Below are 22,892 nucleotides of genomic sequence, written 5' to 3' on the forward strand. Positions count from 1 at the left end.
AGACGTGCATGTTTAGTTTATAATTATTTGGTAAACTCTGCAATTCACATGTTAGGCACTTTTCAGTTTAACATTATATATTGCCTTAAAAAATGTGGAACTGTCTCCCAACCCACTGTCATCTTCAGTTAAATATATTTTCTATCAAATTTTAAAAACAAAGACTTTCTTATTATAAATAGGATAAATGATAAATAATTTCCCATTCTGTATATAATCTAGCACAATTTACTGCAGCTCAAATTAGGTCTTTTTTTTTTTTTTTTTTAAAAAGGAAGTCTATATTTATTTTTGATGAAGTTGCTTAGTTTAAAAAAATCTAGAAAATATTAGAATACTTTTAAGCAGTTTGTGATAAAATCATAGTGACCTACACAGAGCAGATAACCTTTGTAAGTAGGTAATATAAAAAAGACTGTCTCTTTTAAAACACAAAAGACTAAAAGGAATTCTATACTCTGGTACCTAATAACTGTGATATTTCACAACGATAAAAAGACAAAAAGCCTGGAATTTAGCTCAGTGGTACCGTGCCTGCCTTGCAAGCACAAGGTCCTGAGTTTGATCCCTGGTACCAGGAAAAAAAAGAAGACAAAGAAACAACTTCAAATGAAAAGTCATTATTACTTGTCAAAAAATACACTAAAAAGGAATATTTCAGCCAAGAAACTAGAAGGGAGCTAAATGTGCATATCAAACGTAATCTGTTGCATACCTTGATCAATACAGTTCTCAACAAGAGCAAAAAGCTGAAGTGAGCGCTCCTCTAGCAACTGCTGGTGAATATTCACACATCTCAAAGTCCACCATGGCAAGCTCTAGAAGACAAACAATAGGTAAGCCGAAATGAACACATTTTGGCAAAAGTGTTTTGCATGAACTGAAACTAATTTTTAGAATTTGGTTTTTATATTCACAAAATTGATGCCTCAATAAGCTCATCCATCCTCTGCTATGTTTTCAATAATACCAAAACCACCTAAGGTCTTCAGTGAGAAGTAACACCTCACTTCTATTGTCTCAAAGCATTCTTTTCCGGTTTGGCCACTTGGGCTTTCTGATGCCATTTTGGACTTACCATCCCCTCCGTGAAAACATTTATTGTCCTTATCTGCTCTGCTCTGCCACTCTATCACCACCAAGACCCAGCACCAACTCCAATAGGAAGTCTCTCACAAGATCTCCCAGTGGGGGTGAGTTTCATTAGTTACAACTTCCAGCACATGACGCTCACTAAGCACATTCTAGTGCATTCCTGTAGTTCATCCCTCAGCTTCACTGCTGCTCACTATCTGTTCAATAAGATGAGAAATCAAATCTTACTCACCTTGGTACCCTCCTTAAAGCAAAAAAACTTCACACAAACTGCAAAGAAATATCTTGGATTCAGATATTCTCCCAAACTAGGAAGATCCCAGGCACACCTTTGTGACACTTCTGTGAAACATTCTCCTACTAGTGGACATAACACTGATCTCTCCCTCCTCTGAACTTCTGCCCACTGCCTACAAGGTGCCACCATCTGGACAACACTGATCTTCCAATTGTCTGGCTCTATCTGGACCATACATTTTTGAAGATAGAAACTGCATTATACACTGACTTGACTGATGCACAGAGCATATTGTAGCTTTTGCTTTAACTCTCTAATGCTTGTTCTTAGTTAATAAATAAATCCTTATTAGAAAAAAAAATAAAAAAAGAGAGACCTGGTGTGGTGGCTCATACTTGTAATCCCAGCACTCAGAAGGCTGAGGCAAGAGGCTTGCTATGAGCTCAAGGCCAGCCTGGCTACACAGTGAGACCGTGTCTCAAAAATACAAAACAAAAAAAGACCACGAAACAATAGGAAGCCAGTGTAAAATCATATAAAGGGAAGAGTCGTTTCTCTTCCACCATCCCTATGCTATAACCCTCCTCCAGAAAAATTCATGACAAAACCTTATATTCTTCTAGACCTTTCTCTATGTGTGCACATATCTCTACTGTATATGCATGTGCAAATAATAATAGTTTTGATAGGCTCATTAAAATATCAATATGAACATGTACTGAATTATTTTAAGTAAGAATAATTATGTTACCTTGCATTGTATTACACAAAGGTGTAAGAAATTAATTTTCCTTTTTCAACAATAATACCTACCGGGCCAGGGATTTAGCTCAGTGGTTCTGGAGCTTGCCTTGGAGGCTCAAGGTCCTGAGTTCAATCCCGTAACAAAAAAAAAAAATCAGCTAACAATAATACCTACTAATAGGACATCAAGCCTAATTAACAAAAGCATTTTTTGGGGGGATCGAAGCATTCTTTAACTTAATTTCTCCTTTGATTCAGGGGTCCTCCTCTAAACTGCCACACACCATAGTTGCTACAACGATGCAACCACAAATGAATTGTGACTCTATGACAAAATCCTTTCTAATTATTAATGCTATTTCTTCAGCCCATTTAAGGAAAGGTAGAATTTAAGTTTCAAATCATTTTTAATTTAATCCCCTGAGGTGTTACCTCATTTTCTTTCTTTCCTTATCACTAAGGCTTATGAAATCAGTCTGCACTTCAATTTTCTGTCCTTTATCTGCTGTCAGCAACAAGTGAGTCAGGTTTGGCAGCTTATTCTTTCCTTTTCTAGACATGGACTTTAGATGCATCCAGTTAAAAAGATTTCTCTTAAGGAAACATATTGCAAAGGCTGCTGAACTCTTAAAAATAAGATCTATATATTTTAACTCCTAAGCCAAAATCTTTATATAGGGGAGGAGAGTATGAAACAAAAAGAAGCACAGCATATTGTTATACTAGAAAATAGAAGGGTCTTTTCCTATTTGCCAAGAATTGAATAAAAGAAAAACTGAGGCATTAATAAAAAAGGAAAGTTGAAGCCATACTTTATAGACATTATTGTTATGTCCTGTTACAGTACTTATTACAGAATGGTCTGGTTGAGAAGGCACACTCAAGAACCTCTTAAATGGCAGGGAACAACAGTATACTTAGATAAATGTGTACCAACTCATTCCATGTAATACACAAAAAACCTGAAATTGAGAGAAACTGACTAGCATAAAATAGCATAGCTATGAAGTGGCTTGGTAGAGAGCTGTGGTCTGCTTTCAAAACCAAGATGCTTTTTATTTAATATGAATATATTATTGACTTTAGTGCACAGATTAGGGGGTAAGAATGAAGTACTTTCTTTACAACTCCTGAAAAATAACATTATACTGTAATAAACAACATGATATAGTTCATAGGACTCAGAACACTCAAAAATAAACACATAAGTGGTGGAGGGCTTGCCTGGCATGTTCCAGGCCCTAGGTTCAATCCTGAGCACTACAAACAGTAATAATAATTATTATTATTATTTAAAAGATAAAAAATAACTTGGATAAGTATATGATGCCTCTTTATCATTTTGTCCTCATTTATCAAAAAAGCCGTTTTGTGTGTGTGTGTGTTTTTGGTTCTTTTGGGTTTTTTTAAGACAGGGTCTCACTATGTAGTTCAAGCTGTCCTTGAACTCACTATGTAGCCTAGGCTGGCCTCGAACTCAGGGCAATCCTCCTGCCTCAGCCTCTCGAGTGCTGGATTACAGGCATGTACTAACACACCCAGCTAAAGCTGCTTTAAATAGCATCATTAAAAGAATGATATAGTAAAGACCCAAAAGAAAAAATTCATAACAGAAAGAATGCTTCAGGGCTGGGGATTTAGCTCAGTGGTGCTGCTGCCTGTCTCGCAAGCGCAAGATCCCAAGTTCAATCCCTAGTATCAAAAAAAAAAAGAATGTTTCAGTTGAAAGGTAAGATTTCAGTCCAGAATGATGTTTGCATAGTGATGAAAACAGGATTTTTAAGCAGAAATCAAACACTCTTCAGCATCTGCCAAGAAATCAAGGTAACTTGCTTCTCTAAGCCTACAAAGCTTTGCACCCACCTCCAGTGGTTCACATATTTACTAATTCTCCTAAATTGTTGGTGGTTATGTGTTTTATTTTTCAAATGATCTTAACATACCGATGATGAAAGTTTGCAACTAACAAAACCTAGAAGTATCTCGCTCATTAGTGACAACAGTCAGAATAGAAAGAAAACACTCCCATTTGACAGCCTCACACCTTGGTGATACTTTCTTTGGATAAAGTAAGGCTATGGAGCCACTGAACTCAGATCAACTCAGGAAAAATCTTATTCAAGCCATTATCACTAAAACACCAAAGACAAGCCTCATATCTGCTGCAACATACTAAAATCATCTATTAAAATCTTTCTTGTACAAATGGTTCCAAAACCTTTGGATTGGTTTTTTTTTTTTTGGTACCGGGAATCGAACTCAGGACCTTGTGCTTGCAAGGCAGGCACTGGAACCCCTGAGCTAAATCCCCAGCCCAAAACCTTTGGCTCTTGAGAAAATTTCCAATAGAGACATCACTTCCTTTCTTCTTTAAAACAAAGTCCGTGTCTAAACTTAAATGATTTAAGAAAGTGAACCCTACAGAGTAGACCATGCCCACGTTACCTCCCTCCTGAGTAGTTGAAAATGTAGGTATGTGCCACCACAACCAGTTAAAACATTGGATTTCTTAACACTTTTCAGCCAACACTTACAAATTGGGGCATTTCACATAACATTTAGACACCATTTCTCACAATACAGGTCTCTATTAAAGCAATCAGATGGAGCAGGGGTCAGCAAGTCATAGCCTGTGGGCCAAATCCAGCTCACCGCTTGCTTTCACACAGCCCAAGAGCTAAAAATTGTTTTCATATTTTGAAATCATTGAAAAAAATACTTCATGACATGTGAAAAGTACATGAAATATGAATTTCAGTATCCATAAACAGCGCTTTATTGGAACACAGTTCCATCCATCTGTTTACATAATGTCTCTGGCTGCTTTCACATCACCACGCAGCAGAGCTGGGTCTCTTCCCCGGGGCCTGTGCGCTGCACAGCTGACAACCTCCCCACCCTCCAAAGACCACGTTTGTGTCTCTTTTGTGGATCCGGTCACTCCTGCTACGTATCAGTTTCCTGTGAGTATGAGTTTTTCTGCTCAATAGTTTATAAGTGAAGAAACCGTCTAATACATAGGTAACATAACAAATGCTGTACTAAATCCAACCCACATAATGAAACAAGGCAGTTTGTGCACCAGGAGGCAGTCATTCAGACCCACTGCATTCTGGCTATTGCTCAGTATTTTTACACCGAATTTACAAAATTCTATCAATGATGCTTTTAAACCTATAGCTAATATTCTAAAAATGAACATCCTCATTCACACACACATAAAATTATTAAAGAGGCTAAATATAATTTCATTTCATACCAGATGAATCTCACAAGGGCAGAAAATTTTTTGCTTACTTTCATCAGATTTTAAAATTATATACCTTAAAGAAGACTTAGAAAACCAAATATACCTAGATATCGTCAGCATCACATGTACAGTCTGATGCTAAAAACACAAAAGTCACAGAATTTCACTGACGGTATGATGCTTACAGATCCTTTTTGTTCCTTACCTGAATAGCTGTCAGTTTATGTCTTATATTCACCAGGATAATGCGTGCAATCAGTAGCAGGATAGGTTTTGCAGTCAGACTGTAGACTGATTCACCGTCTAGAGTGAGCAGGCTCAGAACAACCATGTCTAGTTCTTTGACCTGAAAACAAGTTTGTAAGCTGAGATGACATAACTTACATGTTTAACATCTTTATATGTCTTACAATAATACATAGATTTTCCAGTTAATTCAGCAATGAGATAAGGTCATTAATGTACCACGCAGCAATACTGCAAATCCCTCAAGTTTGGCCGGCCCTGACACATGGTCACCCATGTGCTCAAACTCAAGAGAAACAGGGAGCACAACCAAAAGGTAAAACATCTTTCAAATCAGCCAGGGGTAGTGGTATGCACGGGTAGACTCAACTGCTGAGGAGGCTGAGGCAAGATCACCTGAACCGGGGAGTTCAAGACCAAACTGGGTAACACTGCAAGACCCTGTCTCAAAAAAATTAATTAAATTAAAAAGAGAAAACAGGGAACTCAAGAAAATCCTACACTCAAGAAGCATCATCACTTAATAGATTTACCTATAAATACCATCTCAATAAAAACTACCCCTATGTGAAAGGGAACACCTACATTTTGCTTATGCCTCACTAGCTGGCAAACATTATTACAAAGCCTTCTCCACTGCAATTCTCATCAAGCCAAACCACCAACGAGATCTTATACATCAAATGCTGAGAAGGCCAAGTAAACAGGTGGATGAGTGTCTTTGGGTCAGGCACCATGACACACAACTGTAATCCCAGCTACTCAGGAGACTGGACAGGAGAATTGCAAATTTGAGGCCAACTGAGGGCAATTTAGCAAGAATAAAAAGGGCTAAGAATGTAGCTCAGTGATACAGTGTCTCTAGGTTCAATCCCCAATACTGCAAAAATAAATGAATGATATTCTTTGAAAATCCTGTCCTCTGATGAACAGATTTTGCACAAAGACTAAAGCAACAGTGTTTATAAAAGGTGGGCTGCAGAACTTTAACAGGTCCCACAACAATCAGCAGAAATGCTTACCCATTAGGAATGTGAGTTCTCAAGTCACAGACAAAACAGTGTTCTTTCTCTGCACCTTACTAGTTTGAGTATAAGTCAATTTTTCAGCTAAACCCTGTTTCATCAATTGTATAAACTGAAATAACTGAACCTGTATGTCACATTCTTGTGAGGTAAAATTAAATAGTCCAAGTAATGTCAGTGCCTAACTCAATTATATATTTTCAATACTGAATATCTGAATACTGAATATCTTAAATATTGTTTAAAGAATTCAATAAAGGCAAGAAAGACATAGCTGTGCTTATATCCTTGGTGCTATTTTCATTATCACTGAGAGGTGTTAGTAGAGGAGCACCTAACATGAGTTACCAGACAAAAATGCAAATAAAGCATACTGTTCTCTCTGGGGGTAGAAGGTATTAAACACAGCTAGGCATAGTGGCACACAGCCAGTAACCCCAGCACTTGGGAGGCTGTGGCAAGAGGATCACCATGAGTTCCAGGCCAGCCTGGACTACATAATGAAACCCTTTCTTAAAGAAAATGAAACAAAGCAAAGCAAAAAAAGAAGACAGTAAACACATACACAAACTCTCTCTCTCTCTCTCTTCAATTAAGGAACTGTTGTGAAGTTATTAAAACTCCCCCCATTTTAGTAGGAAATAGACCCATAAAAGTTAAACTGGGTGTGGTAGCACATGCCTGTAGTCTGTGCTACTGTGGAGGCTGAATTGGGAGGATCTCTTTAACCCAGCAGTTTGAAGCCAGCAGGAATAACATAGCAAGACTCTATGTTAAAAAAAAAAAAAAGAAATCAAGCCAAGGCCAGGTTTTTGGACATCTATTCTTCAACAATGTTCTCCTATCATCCTACATTGCCTTCCCCACATATCTCTCTACTCTTCCTAATCCACAACAAGCCAGGGCTATGCTAAGCATTACAAAGGCCTTGAGGACAGGCCAGGACAACTTCTGCCCTTCTGACTGGCACAAGTACACTGGAGTGGTCTGAGTAACTGAGGGGCACACATGAGAAGACCCGATAGCAGAAGAACTTCACCATGAGTTCAGTCATGGATATGACGACTCTGAAGTACCCTGTAAGAACTCCAACCAGAGGAACTGCACACACAGGCGAATGCTGAGAACTCAAAAGAAAGATCAGTCCAATATGCCCTACTGGACCTTCATCAAATCACCTTGCAATTTAGGTGGACATAATCTTTATTTCCTCAAGTCCAAGCCAAACCAGTGATGCATAGGAAGATATACAAGCATGGCTTAAAGGAGAAGAATCTTTACTCTACTCAACTCTGAGATAAATACGTCTATCTGTTTTAGCACAAATTTCAGAACACTAGCTTCTTATTAAAATATAAATTTTAAAGCAAGTAATTTAATAGGCAGCAAATAAAAATTATACAAGGGCAGAGACCATGCTAACATTACCCCTGATACACAAAGACAAGGGCTGGTTAACCAAAACTCCTACTGTTCAACTCAAAGCTCTCTAGGAATAGTATTAACAAATAAGCCAAATAATAAATACAGTAACAATGAATGACCAAGTAAAGTTCTCTTCCCAGTGCTATCCATCACAGAAAAGTTAAGTGCTTGTCTGTACACCTCTGACATTGCAATATAACAACATTCCAAATAAGTTCTAAATGTGCTTCCAGAGGTTCTGGGAAATGATCCATTTTAAAGAGGATTAGTTATATTTTCAATAAAATGGACAAAGCAAAAGTTACTAACTCTCTTAAGAATAGGGCCAGGGATTTAGCTCAGCGGCACAGCGCCTGCCTGGCAAGCTCAAGGTCCTGAGTTCGATCCCTGGTACCAAAAAAATTTTTTAAAAGGAACAATCCCTCAGTCAAGACAGCAAATGACATATACATATTCATCTGCATAATAGGGGAAAAATTCAACATCTGGGAGCCAGAGACAAACTTAATATAAAACCTGAGTGTCATGAGAGGTGACCAACCATCAGAGTCGTCATGACCTTCAGTGTTATTTCTCTGGGGCTGGTTTGCAAGAGTGGTCAGAAAATACCTCGATAAATGCCAAGGTACATGTACATAAGTGCGTAAGTTAGAGGCAGCAAAAATTAATTTTGCTTTGGTGACTATATTCCATGACCATAAAATATATTTGCAAATATCTGTGTATTATAAGAACTAAGAAGGACAAATGAGAAAAGGAAAATTACCACAAAAAATTACTGATGTGCTACTTGCCAGTTTTAAAACTTCAACTTCCTCTGTCTTCTTTATTTATTTATTTACTTTTTTTTTTATTTGTTTTTTTGGTGCCAGGGATTGAACTTGGGTCCTTGCGCTTGTGCATAAATCCGCGGCCCAGAATTTATACTCTTTATTAATAACCTGAGGATTTTATTATTTATCTGTATGAAGACAGCGGAGGGCTGGGGATTTAGCTCAGTGGTTTTGCCACCTGCTGTGCAAGCGCAAGGACCTGAGTTCAATCCCTGGTACCAAAAAAGCAAATGAGTATAAATTGTAAAACTTTTTTTTTTTTTTTTGGTACCGGGGATAGAACTCAGGATCTTGCACTTGCAAGGCAGGCGGCAGATCCACTGAGCTAAATCCCCGGCTCTGTAAAACCTTTTTGACAAACAACCGGGCGTTACCAAGAAAAGCTCACCATGCAAATACCCTAGAACACAGCAACTTCACTCATGGATATTACTACAGCAGATGCTGCAGCATGAATGTCTGTGTGCCCCAATACTCATGTGACAAACCCTCACCATCAAGGTGATGGTCTCAGGAAAGAAGGCCTTTGGCAGGTGCGTAGGTCACGAAGGTAGAACCCTCGTGCCTGTGACTGTCCTTATAAAAGAAACCCCAGAGAGCTGGCCAGGCCCTTGCTCCATGTGAGCAGTCAGGGATGCTGTCTCTGACGAAGTGGGCTCTCACCCAACCCACATCTGCTGACACCTTGACTGTGCTCTCTAGCTCCACAACCACAAGAAATACCTTTCTGTTGTTTATTGGATACCCAGTTTATGGCATTTTGTTAGAGTAGCCCAAATGGCCTAAGAGAGAACTGCCAATTCAGTCTGTAAGGATTTATAAGTTTGCTGAAATACTGCTCCCTTCAGCCTTCAAGGTGGCCAAGTATAGCCTAGGCAACAATAAAAACAGCTTGTTCCATTTAGCACACACATACAAAAAATACTATCATTTTTAAAGAATGCTACACTTTCAAAGACTTGCAAGTGATTTCCAGAAGATGTGTTCCTAAAAGTACTGCAGGTAAGAGTAAAAAGTTGAAACAGCATATATGCCAATCAAGAGTAGAATTTTTTGGTATAGTGATAACTGTAACAGTATACAACAGAAAAAATGGATAATGGTATAATTCCAAAAGTATACCATGAGCGAAGGAAATAAGAATATATACAACTGTCTACACTAAATAATACATTTTTTTAGTGATGTATGCTTACACTATTGATATTATAAAAATAAGGAATAGAATTGACTAGCATAAAATTCCTAAGAGTGGATCATGAGAGCAGGGACCAGGGAGGTGATCAGGAAGCACCCACAAAGGAGTTGAAAGGCAATTCCCTGATCTTTTTGAAGTCAGAACACATGTAGAGGATAGAATGTAGCTCACTGGTAGAGCACTAGCCTTGCATGCCTGAGGCCCTGGGTGTAATCCCCTACACAGCAATGAAAAATAAGAAGAGGCACAGTGACACACCCCTTTAAGTGTAGCACCCTGGGGGCTGAGTCAGGAGGACTACATGTTGAAGCCCAGCTTGGGCACCACAGAAACTCAGCAAAACCTTGTCTCAAAATAAAAAATTAAAAGGGTTGGAGGGTAGCTGGTGTGCATCCCCAGTACCAACCCCCCCCCCCAAAAAAAAAACAGAAGAAGAAGAAAGTTTGATTTGTACTGCACACCAGGGAAATAGGTAAGGCGGCTTCGCCAGAACAGAGTAATTAATTCAGAGGCCCTCACCAGCCCAGGTCCCACAGAGGCACTGAAATGGTACCAACATTTGGGGAAGAGCACTCAAAAGCTATGTTCTACAACATGGGTAAGGTTCTTTCTCTCTCTCAGGCTCGGTGGACGCAAGGACCCAAGTTCAATCCTCAGTACCAAAAACAAACAAAACAAACATCAAGCTCGGTGGTGAGTACACAGGAGACTTACTCTGCACACTGCGTATGCATCACATGCACTTCAGAATGTTTGAGGTAGTTCCAATAAGAAAAATTAAAATCAAGCTCTTAGCCAAAGTTTCCCACAGTCTGGCTTTTCCCCACCAAGTCTCATCTTCTGCCGCTCACTGAAGCTCACAGCCTCCTTTTCCCACCAACCTCATGCCTTTTCCCCCTCTAAATATCAGCTCATATGACCATACCTAGAAAGCATTTCTTCCCTTTCTCTCCCCTACCTAATCACTGCTGAGGTTCCAGCTCAAGGTCCACTCCCAACTAAAAGGTGTTCTTTAACAAAGTCTAGTTTCCACCAATCTCTTCATTAATGCCAACATCTCTTGTGGTGGGAACTTCTCAGGTAACCCATTGCTGCATTGCTCTGAATTGTCTCCTGAATTTACAGGTGCTTTTATACTCCTACAGCAGAAAATGTGGATTCCAATCCCCCAGCCATAAGACCCTGACAAGTTTCTTTCACAGCTCTGAGGTTGCAGTCTTCTCATTAATAGAATATTTCAAATCTGTAAGGTCCAAAATGATACGACACATGTGAATTAAGCACCATTCGAACCATACATCAGGGCTGGGGATGTACTTCAGTGGCAGAGCACTTGCCTAACACATGTGAGGCCTTGGGTTCAATCTCCAGCACTGCCAAAAACAATCACTCAAACAAAAATAAAAAACAAAAAATGACATAAGTGCTCCACAAATACTTATAACTATGACTACTAGGTCAATTTCTAACCTACAACAAAGGCCCAGGAGAAACCAAACACTGTTTCATACACAGAAAGAGAAGGGGAGAAATGCTCTATATAAATAAATTTCTAGATAACTGAAAATTTCTCTTTAAGTGCCATAATTTTGGAGGAGTTTTTTTGGCAGTACTGGAGAGCAAACTCAGGACTTTGCACTTGCAAGGCAGGCACGATGCCAGTGAGCTAAATCCCCAGCCCATTTTTTCCATTTTTTTGTTTTGTTTTGGTACCAGGGATCAAACACAGGACCTTGTGCTTACCAGGTAGGCGTGGCTCCACTGAGCTACATCCTCAGTCCTATTTTTTCCATTTTGAATGAAAAGTAGAAATTATAAATTCTCTTCTTACATACAGATTCAAAAGACTAATTTTTCAACAATGACATAGGGTCAGCATTATAAATTTCAATTACTCTATTGCAATATAAATAATGACACACTAAGCTGACGTATACAGAGCTAACTTCAAGGATTTTCAGATCATGCCTGCTTTTCTACTTCTCTTTTTCAATCTACCTTCAGATTTTTTTTTTTTTTTTTTTTGTACCGGGGGATCGAACTCAGGACCTTGCGCTTGCGAGGCAGGCGACAGTACCACTGAGCTAAATCGGCGGCTTACCTTCGGATTTTTAGCACCTATTTTAATAACTCCATTCCACATTTACTTTCCATTTCTAACTCTGAGAAACTACCTAACAGTAAACAGCAGGTCTTCTTTTTGCATCAGCTTTAAATATTGGGGGAAAAGGAGTTCTTTTATTGGGGGGGTGGATTTTTTTTGGTTTTTTGAGACTATTTCTTGTTTTATAGTTCGGGTTGGCCTTGAACTGAGTATGTAACCTAGGCTGGCCTCAAACTCACAGAGATTCTCCTGCCTCTGCCTTCTGAGTGCTGGGATTACAGGTGTGCACTACCATGCCTGGCTTTTTTGTGTGTGTTTTGAGATACAGTCTCAGTATGTACTCCAGGTGAGCCTTGCTCTGTAACCGAGGCTGGCCTCAAACTCACAATACCCCTGCCTCAGCCTCCTGAGGGCTAAGATTATAAATGTGTGCCACAACACTCAGCACTAAGGGACATTGTTTCTAGGCTGAGCTATTAATAGCTATGTTCAAGCTTACCAAGTGGCTGGATAAATCAAAGTTTCTATATTTTGTTCATAGGTCATCTCATATTCACCAAGCCCTATGCTCGAGTGTTCAAAAAATTCCTGAGGCTAGGTACATAGCTCAGTGGTAGAGTGCTTGCCTAGCATGTATGAGGCCCTGGGTTCAATGCCTGGCACCAAACAAAAAATTCCTGACTCCAACTGCAACTTTGACTAATGAACTGATGTAAGACAGTATTCTCCTCACATGTGGAAAATAACAGTTATCACTGCAGAGCACCTCTATGCCAGGGCTTTTACATATTTGTAATACAGTGGACCCTGGAGTGAGGACTGGCCTGACATATGAACAACTTGGTAATGATCAGAATTTTAGGTGTTTTGTTTTTGCTGTACAGGGATCAAACTCAGGACCTTGCACTTGCCAAGCAGGTGTGGTGCCACTGAGCTAAATACCCAGTCCCAGAATTTTAGTTCTAACTTATGAACAAAGTCTTGAGTTACGACTCTAATGCCAGCTGCTTGTGCTTCCACATGGTCTCAGAGACAGATTTAACCCTTAAAGACTTCTGAAAAGAACATTACAACATCCTTTCCTGTGTGAGGTAAATTGAGAAATCCTGGGCCAAGGTCTCTCTAAGGACACTGAGAGCTGCCTGTACACAGGAGAGAGACTCTGAAGGCTGTGTAGAGGAGCCTGAGCCTTCAATTAACCAACCTGAGTTACAACCAGTCGTCCGGAATGAACAGAGTTCGTAAGTCAAGGGTCCACTATATAAAGGAAAGTACTCCTGGAAACCATTCTTAAGCACAGCAGCAAAACTTACAAAACTTATCTCAACAAAATTAAAGCAACTTCCAGATTTGTTGCTTTTCCCAAAAAGCTTTACATAACTGTGGTGCTGTAAGAAACGAGATGACTTGGGCTGGGGGTTTAGCTCAGTGGTTCCAGCGCCTGCCTCGCAAGCGCAAATCGCAAGGACCTGAGTTCGATCCCCAGTACCAAAAAAAAAAAAAAAAAGAAAAAGAAACGAGATGATTGGTATAGCTGCTGCCTGTGCTTTGATAAAAAGAGCCGCTAACAGAGCTCCATAAAATGGGAATGTCTGAAGAGGAGCTTGAGACTGACAATGGATTAAAAACCCAATCAACAAATAAGCATTCTTACTAGTTTTGTGCTAGCCACAAAGTCATGCTGCTTTCCTACCTACTATTAACTCCAATTTATAAAGACCTCTTTATAAAGAATAAATAATCACAGGCCGGGGATTTAGCTCAGTGGTTCTGCCGCCTGCCTCGCAAGCCAAGGACCCGAGTTCGATCCCTGGTACCAAAAAAAAGAATAAATAATCACTAGGGACTACGGCCAGGGATTTAGCTCAGTGGTTGCGGTGCCTGCCTTGCAAGCTCAAGGTCGGGAGTTCAATCCCCCGGTACCAAAAACAACAACAACAACAACAAAAAGAATAAATAATCACTACACCGCACATTTTCAAGAAGCATACCTTACTAAATTGCTGGAACAGAACAGATGGCAAAAAATCTCGAGGGTGCAAGTCCACAAGAGGCCCCGTCCAGTTACTCTGAACAAAAAGCTGCAAACTGCTCACACCAAGCAGGAATATCAGCTGCTGTCTGCATGTAAGAATGAGAAGAGAAACAAATATGAACTACTGTCACCACACTATCTCAACAAACTAATTCCCTGCAGTTTTATTACCCACTTACTTAGCAGTTTACCCCTAGTGTCACTCAGACAGGGAGTTTGTTTACGTACTATCCCGAGTGTCATTTAGGCAGGTGTTGAACGTCTTAAGATATACCATACACAGAAAAATTATCGAATAAAATCATTTTTATATTTACTGTCCTATTATTTTATAAAGATTAACAAATAATGAAATTTTTAGTCATCCTGTATTTAAATAATTGGACTGGTAAGTGGTTAAGAAAAATCAGCCAGGGGTGGTAGCACTTGGGATACTAAGGCAAAAGGATTGCAACAACTTCCAAAGCCAGCCTGGGCTACATGGCCAGGCCCTGTCTCTAAAAAAAAAAAAAAAAAAAAAATTTATAGAGACAATCCTAGGGCCAGGGATTCAGCTCAACGGCACACCACCTACCTGGCAAGCATGAAATCCTGAGTTTGATCCCCTATCCTCCTCCCCCCCAAAAAAGAGACAATCCTAGAGCACAACCCAAAAACAGTTACGAAAAAAACAATTTATATCTGCAATGTCCAACATATTACAACCATGCACCACATGTGGCTCTTAAATTTAAGCTAAATAAAATTTAAACTGCAAACCTCAGTCCCACCATCCATATTTCAAGTAGTCTGTAGCCAAATGTGGGGGTGGCTACAATACTGAACAAAGCAGATGCAGAACATTCCCATCATCACAGAGAATCCTCCTTCACAGTCCTAATTTAGACCCAGATCAGGCACTGTAACTTTTTCTGCATCCTATTTAACAGAGCTAACACTTCCAAAAGGTGTAAGAAAAACTAATTTTATACAAACTGACAATAAAAAGTTGTTTCTAACATTTTGGTGATTCTGTACACAGCACTAAGTGCTGGAACAAAAAACCTCCTAGACATTTGACTGAAAACTCAAGACTTTTCCACCTGCTTTAGGTTGAGACATGAGAAGACACACTTTTTCTTTTTTTTTTTGGAACCGGGGATTGAACTCAGGACCTTGCACTTGCAAGGCAGGTGGTGGAACCACTGAGCTAAATCCCCGGCCCCAAGACACACTTTTTCTACAAAGGAACAGCTATAAAAAATTTTAGGCCCTGTATTTCATGTGGGTTTTTTTTCCCAAAGTTTTAAAAATGTAAAAACCATTCTTAGCCACTTGGTATAGCACCTGTAATTTGTCAAACTCTAAATGAAGACATAAATGAAGGATTTAACTCCTGAAAATAACAGCTGGGGAATCATGAAATTTCATTCAAAGAGAAAGTGAGAAGCAGTCACTTTTCCCTTCCCAGATCCTCTCAGCCCTTCCTGAAAAGGTAAATTCTTTAAGGAAGAAACCAAACAAACACACAAGCCTATGGTAACCAGACTATAAGGCTCTGGATGCTGCACAACTGACAGCAGAGCAAAGAGTAAGCAGCACTTGAGAAAATGGGTGACAAAAGAACCTACCTGTAGTTACATGTTAGGAAATTTGCAGAAAGCAGGTATGCAGCAAGATCTTAAAGCCTTACTATAATTTTCTAAAAAAAAAAAATCCTTAAGGTATACTAAGAATAAGCTTAATTTTCAACTGCCCTAAAATGAGTCAAATGAAGTGTCCCTTTTCAAACTTGAATTCTAGTCTAATAGTGAATGATGCATGTGCATTTGTGTGTGTGTCTTACTGACTACCACAAGGCCAGCTGCTACTATGGTGCATACATATCAGAGAGCAAAATAAGAATCAAGAAAGGGTAGGTGCAGCAGTACATGCCTGTAATCTCAGCACTTGAGGGGCTGAGGCAGGCGGGTTGTAAGTTCAAGTCCCACCTAGGCAACTTGCAGTGACCCTCTTTCAAAAATAAAAAACAAAAACTGCTAAGAGTGTAGCTCCATGGTAGAGCAAACTTGGGTTTGATTCCCAGTACCACTGAATAATTAATAAGTACATAAATAAATAAAATTTTTAAAAATGAGATAGGGCTGGGGATAAACCCTTAGCCAACCTTATCAAAAAATGGAAAGAAAAGGCTCAAATTCATGCAATCAAGAATGAAAAAGGTGAAGTCACAACAGATCCAGCAGAAATCCAGAGGATCATCAATACCTACTTCGAGAACCTGTACTCCAATAAAATGGAAAACACAGAAGCAATGGACAGATTCCTAGATACATATGAATTACCAAAGTTAAATGAAGAAGATATAGAAATTCTAAACACCCCAATTACAATAAGTGAAATTGAAAATGTAAGAAAAAATTTACCAACAAAGAACAGCCTGGTTCCTGATGGCTTCACTGCTGAATTCTAGAAGACATTTAAAGAAGAACTATCACCATTACTCTTTAAACTCATCAAGGAAATTCCAAGGGAAGTAGAGCTTCCAAATTCATTCTTGGAAGCAAGTATTACTTTTGATTCCAAAACCAGGGAAAGACACAACCCAAAAAGAGAACTACAGGCCAATCTCCCTAATGAATATTGATGCAAAAATCCTCAACAAGATACTGGCAAACAGAATACAAAGGGTCATCAAGAAGATCATATACCCTGACCAAGTCGGATTTATCCCAGGGATGCAAGGATGGTTCAACATTCATAAATCAATAAACATAATACACTATATTAACAGAACCAAGGACAAAAACCACATGATCATCTCAATAGATGCAGAAAAGGCATTCGACAAAATCCAACACCCATTCATGATAAAAATCCTACAGAAAATTGGAATAGAAGGTCTTTTATCTCAACTTGATTAAGGCTACCTATGAAAAACCAACAGCCAACATCATACTAAATGGTCAAATACTGAAAACTTTCACACTAAAATCAGGAACAAGACAAGGATGCCCACTATCACCACTCCTGTTTAATATTGGTCTCGAAACATTAGCCACAGCAAATAGAAAAGAGAAAGAAATAAAAGGAATAAAAATAGGAAAGGAAGAAATTAAACTGTTATTATTTGCTGATGATATGATACTTTACATAAAAGACCCAAATTACACCACCAAAAGACTTCTAGACTTAATAGACAGATTCGGTAGAGTAGCTGGATATAAGGTCAACACTCAAAAAACAATAGCCTTTTTATATACAAATAACAGACTCACTGAGAGAGAAATTAGGGAAACAATTCCTTTTACAGTAGCATCCAAAAACATGAAATATCTAGGAGTCAATCTAACAAAGGAAACAAAAGACCTCTACACAAATCTATAGCACTCTGAAAAAGGAGACTGAGGATATAAGAAAATGGAAAGACATCCCTTGTTCCTGGATAGGAAGAACCAATATAGTGAAAATGGCCACACTTCCAAAACTATTATATAGGTTTAATGCAATGCCAATTGAAATTCAAACAATATATTTCACTGAACTAGAGAAAACAATCCAAAAATTCATTTGAAACCAGAAGAGACCTAGAATAGCAAAGGAAATTTTAGGCAGCAGAGATATGCCTAGGCGTATTACAATCCCCAAGTTGAAACTATACTACAAAGCTACTGTGATAAAAACAGCATGATACTGGCAGAGAAACAGACCCGAGGATCAGTGGAATAGATTAGAAGATGCAGAAACAACTACACATATGCTCACCCACCTCATCTTTGACAAAGGAGCCAATCATCCTCATTGGAAGAAAGATAGCCTATTTAATAAATGGTGTTGGAAAAACTGGATTTCAACCTGTCAAAGATTAAAACTAGACCCATACCTACCACCATGCACTAAATTAAGATCAAAGTGGATTAAAGATTTAAATATCAAGACAGAAACACTCAATTTGCTGGAAGATAAGTTAGGTAGAACTCTTGAAGACATTGGTATAGGAAAAGACTTTATGAACAAAATCTCAATAGCACAGGAACTTGCACAAAGACTCAACAATTGGGATCTCATCGTATTAAAAAGCTTCTGCACTGCAAGAGAAACCACCAACAAAGCTAAGAGACAACCTACATGGGAAAAAATGTTCAGCAATTGTACCTTAGCCAAAGGACTACTATCTAGAATATATAAAGAAATGAAAAAAATCAGTCCCCCAAATTCAAAGACCAAATTCAAAAACGGGCGTCTGAAATGAACAGACATTTCTCAGACGAAAAGGTAAAAGCAGCAAATAAATATACGAAAAAATGTTCAACATCACTGGTCATTCGAGAGATGCAGATGAAAACAACACTGAGATTCCACCTCACCCCAGAAAGAATGGCTGCTATCATGAAATCTACCAATAACAAATGCTGGTGGGGGTGTGGGGAGAAAAGAACCCTTCTACATTGTTGATGGGAGTGCAGACTGGTGCAACCACCGTGGAAATCAGTATGGAGATACCTCAAAGAACTAGGACTGGAGGTCCCATTTGACCCAGCTATTCCCCTGCTGGGGATCTTCCCCAAAGAATTAAAAGAATCATACCACAGTGATATATGTGCACCCATGTTCATAGTGGCACAGTTTGTAATAGCTAAAGCTTGGAAACAGCCCAAGTGCCCATCAACTGGCGAGTGGATAAAGATGTGGTTTTTTTATAAAATGGAGTATTACTCAGCCATAAAGAACCAAAAACTAGAGACATTTATAACTAAATGGATGTATATTGAGGCCATCCTCTTAAGTGAAATACATAGTACACACATGTGTAAATACCAAATAGTTTCTCTAGTGTAAGAAACTGAAAGTGTAATTAAGGATGCACACGGATGAAATGGCCTAATAATATATTTCTCGCATTGTGTTTCCATCGCATGTCATATGACTGTTTCGAAATTTAAATTAGGGAGAAGTTGGGCTTATATGGAGTCTGCTAGCTAACTGGGTTTTTTTTCCAGACCACTATTTGTTCAATGTTGGTTTTGGAGACCTTTCTGAAACAAATCACATCCTCTGGTATCTTGCTGGTGCTTGTGATGCTTTTTTAAGTTATATGGAAAAATGTTTGAGTGGTTTTCAGTTTTATTTCGGTTGAGTTCTACTGTATTTGGATATTATTGTAGTTTTCTTTCCCTTGCATTGTTGTTCTTTGAATAGTTTTAATTTTTGTATGTGTGCGTTTGATAATAAAGTTATTAAAAAAAAAAAAGATAGCGCTGGGAATATGGCTCCATGCAAAGGCCCTGAGTTCAATCTCCACTACTAAAAAAATAGATAAAAATCAAGAATGGCAAGGCAGAAATATAAACCACCAAGAAACAAAAGAAACAAAACAAATGAAATTATAATATTAATTTGAAAAGTAAAATTAAAAGTCTATAGTAACAGTCTTTGGTAAAACTCTCATGAATGTGTGTTATGTCTTATTCATCTTTACAATTCAATTCATCTTCAACCTAGCACCACAGTTGAATTACTTGCTAAAAGATGAAATATGCCCATTTCCTATATATAATAAAATTGCTTGCATTGTCAAGATAATTAAAATTTGACATGGAAGCAGCAGGTAGTTGAGTAAAGAAAGTATATTAACAAATGTACAACAATAAATAGATATTGAAAAGTTTAGGTTGCACTACTGTGCAACTATCCATTATATGTAACCCTATAAAATTACATGAATTCTAATGGTAAAGGAAACCAAAGTTCTTTTTATAAAAATGTTAAATTCTCTGATGACTTCGAAGACAATCTAAGCCAGGCACGGTGGCAGAGGCTTGTATTCCCAGCACTAGGGAGGCTGAGGCAGGAGGATCACTGTGAGTTTCAAGTCAGCCTAGGCCACACAGTGAGTTCAGTTTAAACTACATAGCGAGATCCTGTTTCAAAAAACAACAACAACAACAACAAAAAAAAAATACAAATAACAAAACTGGGATGGAGGATTTAGCTCAGTGGTTATGCTGGTTGTCTTGAAAGCGCAAGGACCTGAGTTTGATCCCCGATACCAAAAAAAATAAATAAATAAGAAAAGAAATAACAAAACTGAAAGCACATACTTAACAAGTTTTAAAAAAACCAACAAGTTTAAAAAAAAAAAATCTTAAGTCTTACCTATGGCTAAAAGATATAAGATTTAAATATTCAAAAGCTCAATGTTTTAACAGTTACCATTCAATTAGGAGCCAATCTCATTATAATACTTTAATTTCACTCTGGATAATATCCTGGACAGAAGATCTTACATGGATTACTTGGTACATCATGAGTTCAAAATGCATAACTGGCTAAAATCAGTACCTTATAAGGTCAAGGCACTACTACATGTATTCAAGCTTGTTTCTCTATGGAAATTTCAAATTAAATTCTACCTTTCTGTTTTGTCCAAATCTGCAGAGCAATCCAGGAATGTTACTATCTGCTTCTCCAGGTAGCTGTCAATTTTTTCTTCAGCCATTGTTGAAAAATTTAAAATATTTTGAGTCACTGAATGGAAGAACACAGCCTCATAACGCCCTTCTAACAGCAACTGTAAGAAGGATCCACTCTCTGTAATATAAAAAATTAGTTCAGTCATCCAAAACAATAATTTTTCATACTGTAAAGGATAACCTTCTAGGTAAATACCACTTTACTATACAAAACATGGTATACAATTAGAATGCTTGCTATACATCAATACCAAAGCACTGAGCAAATCCTTCTCAGGCTACACAAACCACCTTTCCTAGAATTAGAGGCTCGCTTATACCGACCATGAGAAGAAAGGTAAGGTCTCACCAAGAAACAATACTTGTCAATATTGCCCTTCTGCTGGAAAATTCACAAAGACTTTGAAAACAGAAAAATTTCTTTAGCCAAGATCCTAGGGCTTTTCACACTCTGGCTCCTCCTTCCCCTACTGTTCTCGCTCATGAAGAATTTCAAACATGCTAGTTCACTCATTGTTTCCTTTATATCCCCATGCATCAACGCTTCTGCACTTGTGATTTTTCCGGCTGAACTCTTCTCCACTCAGACTTATTCTGAGTCAGAAATTAGCACAAATCTGACCTTCCTTGAAACTTTTCAAGACCACCAGATTTTATACCGCCAGAATTCAAACCTCCTTACACAGCCTATGTTTACACACACACACGCACGCACGCACGCACTGGACGTACATACTGTTATTTCTTCTGGATCCAGCCTTAATCCCACAAGCAGCTGTCCCTATATATCACTAGTAAATGTGCCGTTTAACATTTCCTAGTCAGGTAAATGTGCATTGCTCACAAGAGTTACAACGTTACTGCCTCGTTCCAGCTTTCTCCGCTTACTAGCTATGTGACCCTAAATAACTGACACAGATGTCTTAATCTGCAATACGGGATTAAAAATTGTCTCTACATGGCCATTTTAGGGATTATATCATTGAGTAAATATTAAGGGCTTACAAAAATCACTGGCACTGCCATTGTTATTCTCGAACCTGGGCAGTGAGAAGTTTTGGGTGAAGACGAGCAAGGAGCCTGAGAATTCTGCCCACAAAGTCAAGGGTTCAACAACGCAAAACCTAGATTTGGAAAGGGGATGGGGAGTAGGATTGGAACAGGAAGGGATAAGAATTCTGCGCTGGCATCCCGTGTCCTCACAGCTCCCATGCCAGCCTGAAGGTGCGCCGCTCTCACCTGAGCCAGACGCTCCCTCCTGCTTCCACTGCTGCCGCTCAGCCTCAGTAGAGAAGCCCCTCAGAACTGCCACCTCCGGGGTCCACATCACCCCGCACATCGTTGCAAAGTAAGTTCCTACAAGGGCCACACAAAAGGAAACAAAAAGTGAAATGAGAAGAGTCTAAAGTCGCCGAAGTCTAGGGGCTACAGTTACCGTAAAGGTACCCATAGACATAGAGCCCCATGTGAGGATATGGCCAAAAGGAGGCAGCCATGACAGTAGCGCGGGGCAACCTGGGAAAAATACACAGGCTCCCCGGACCAGCTTCCGCCTAGGCAACCAATCCGAGCCTGGATGCTAAGCATGCTCGGCAGGTGTGCCCCGTGCCAAGGCTCGCAGGGGTTAGTCCTGGGGGCGAGGTCTAGCTCAGTCACACCTCTAGGGGGGCGTTCCGCGAGCCGAGAAAGCAAGGAAGGAGGTGGGAAAGGGCGTCCCACCCCCTGATCCCTGGGATCCAAAGACCGCTCACCGCCGAGGTCTTGGCCTACAGCGATGTACTAGGGCTTATTCGGATGCAAATCTTCTTGACCTGATGTAAATCTCAGTCCTCACACGATAAGTGCACGTGGGTCCTTCCTCACAGTTAAGTGGCACGTTTCCGGGGAGTTTAGTGACTCTCAAGTAGAGTTGGTGAGCCCAGGCCAGAGCCTGGGTCTTTATTTTTTTGGATGAATGAATGCGTGAAAACCTAGCTGGTGCCAGGCGTGGTGGCACACACCTATAATCGGAGCACTCGGGAGGCTGAGGCGGGAACATCGCTGCGAGTTCCAGGCCAGCCTAAACTACATAGCGAGATCCAGTCTCTAAAAACCAAAAAATTTAAAATTTAAAATTAAAAAACAAACTATCTAGTTTTGACACTGCCACAGTATAAGTCAGAAATCCCGGCCGCTGGGGCAGGGAAGATTGAACGCTGTAGAACAGCGAACCCAAGAGTGGAAAAGAGAAAACTGCAAGGTGACAGA

At 39.3% G+C, this 22,892-nt stretch overlaps 1 protein-coding gene across 5 annotated transcripts in view; it reads right to left on the reverse strand.

Moving 5' to 3' along the window:
• Positions 1 to 22,157, reverse strand: part of Ttc27 (tetratricopeptide repeat domain 27) — a 254,203-nt gene extending 232,046 nt beyond the window's left edge. For all 5 annotated transcript variants that reach the window (XR_015453011.1, XR_015453012.1, XR_015453013.1 and 2 more), the window contains exons 1-5: positions 21,885 to 22,157; positions 20,586 to 20,763; positions 14,150 to 14,279; positions 5,533 to 5,673; positions 716 to 818 (exon numbers count right to left, since the gene is read on the reverse strand). Coding sequence is in view for 1 of the 5 variants with exons in the window: in XM_021253706.2 (XP_021109365.1) it covers positions 716 to 818; positions 5,533 to 5,673; positions 14,150 to 14,279; positions 20,586 to 20,763; positions 21,885 to 21,984 (652 nt within the window). In the remaining 4 variants the exon portion in view is untranslated. The remainder of the gene's footprint in view (positions 1 to 715; positions 819 to 5,532; positions 5,674 to 14,149; positions 14,280 to 20,585; positions 20,764 to 21,884) is intronic.
• Between the last annotated feature and the right edge of the window lie 735 nt (positions 22,158 to 22,892).

Source organism: Heterocephalus glaber, unplaced genomic scaffold (genome assembly GCF_053883595.1).
Source record: "Heterocephalus glaber isolate CG9 unplaced genomic scaffold, H.glaber_assembly_v1.0 deba00001457, whole genome shotgun sequence".
NCBI classification, from domain to species: Eukaryota; Metazoa; Chordata; class Mammalia; order Rodentia; family Bathyergidae; genus Heterocephalus; species Heterocephalus glaber.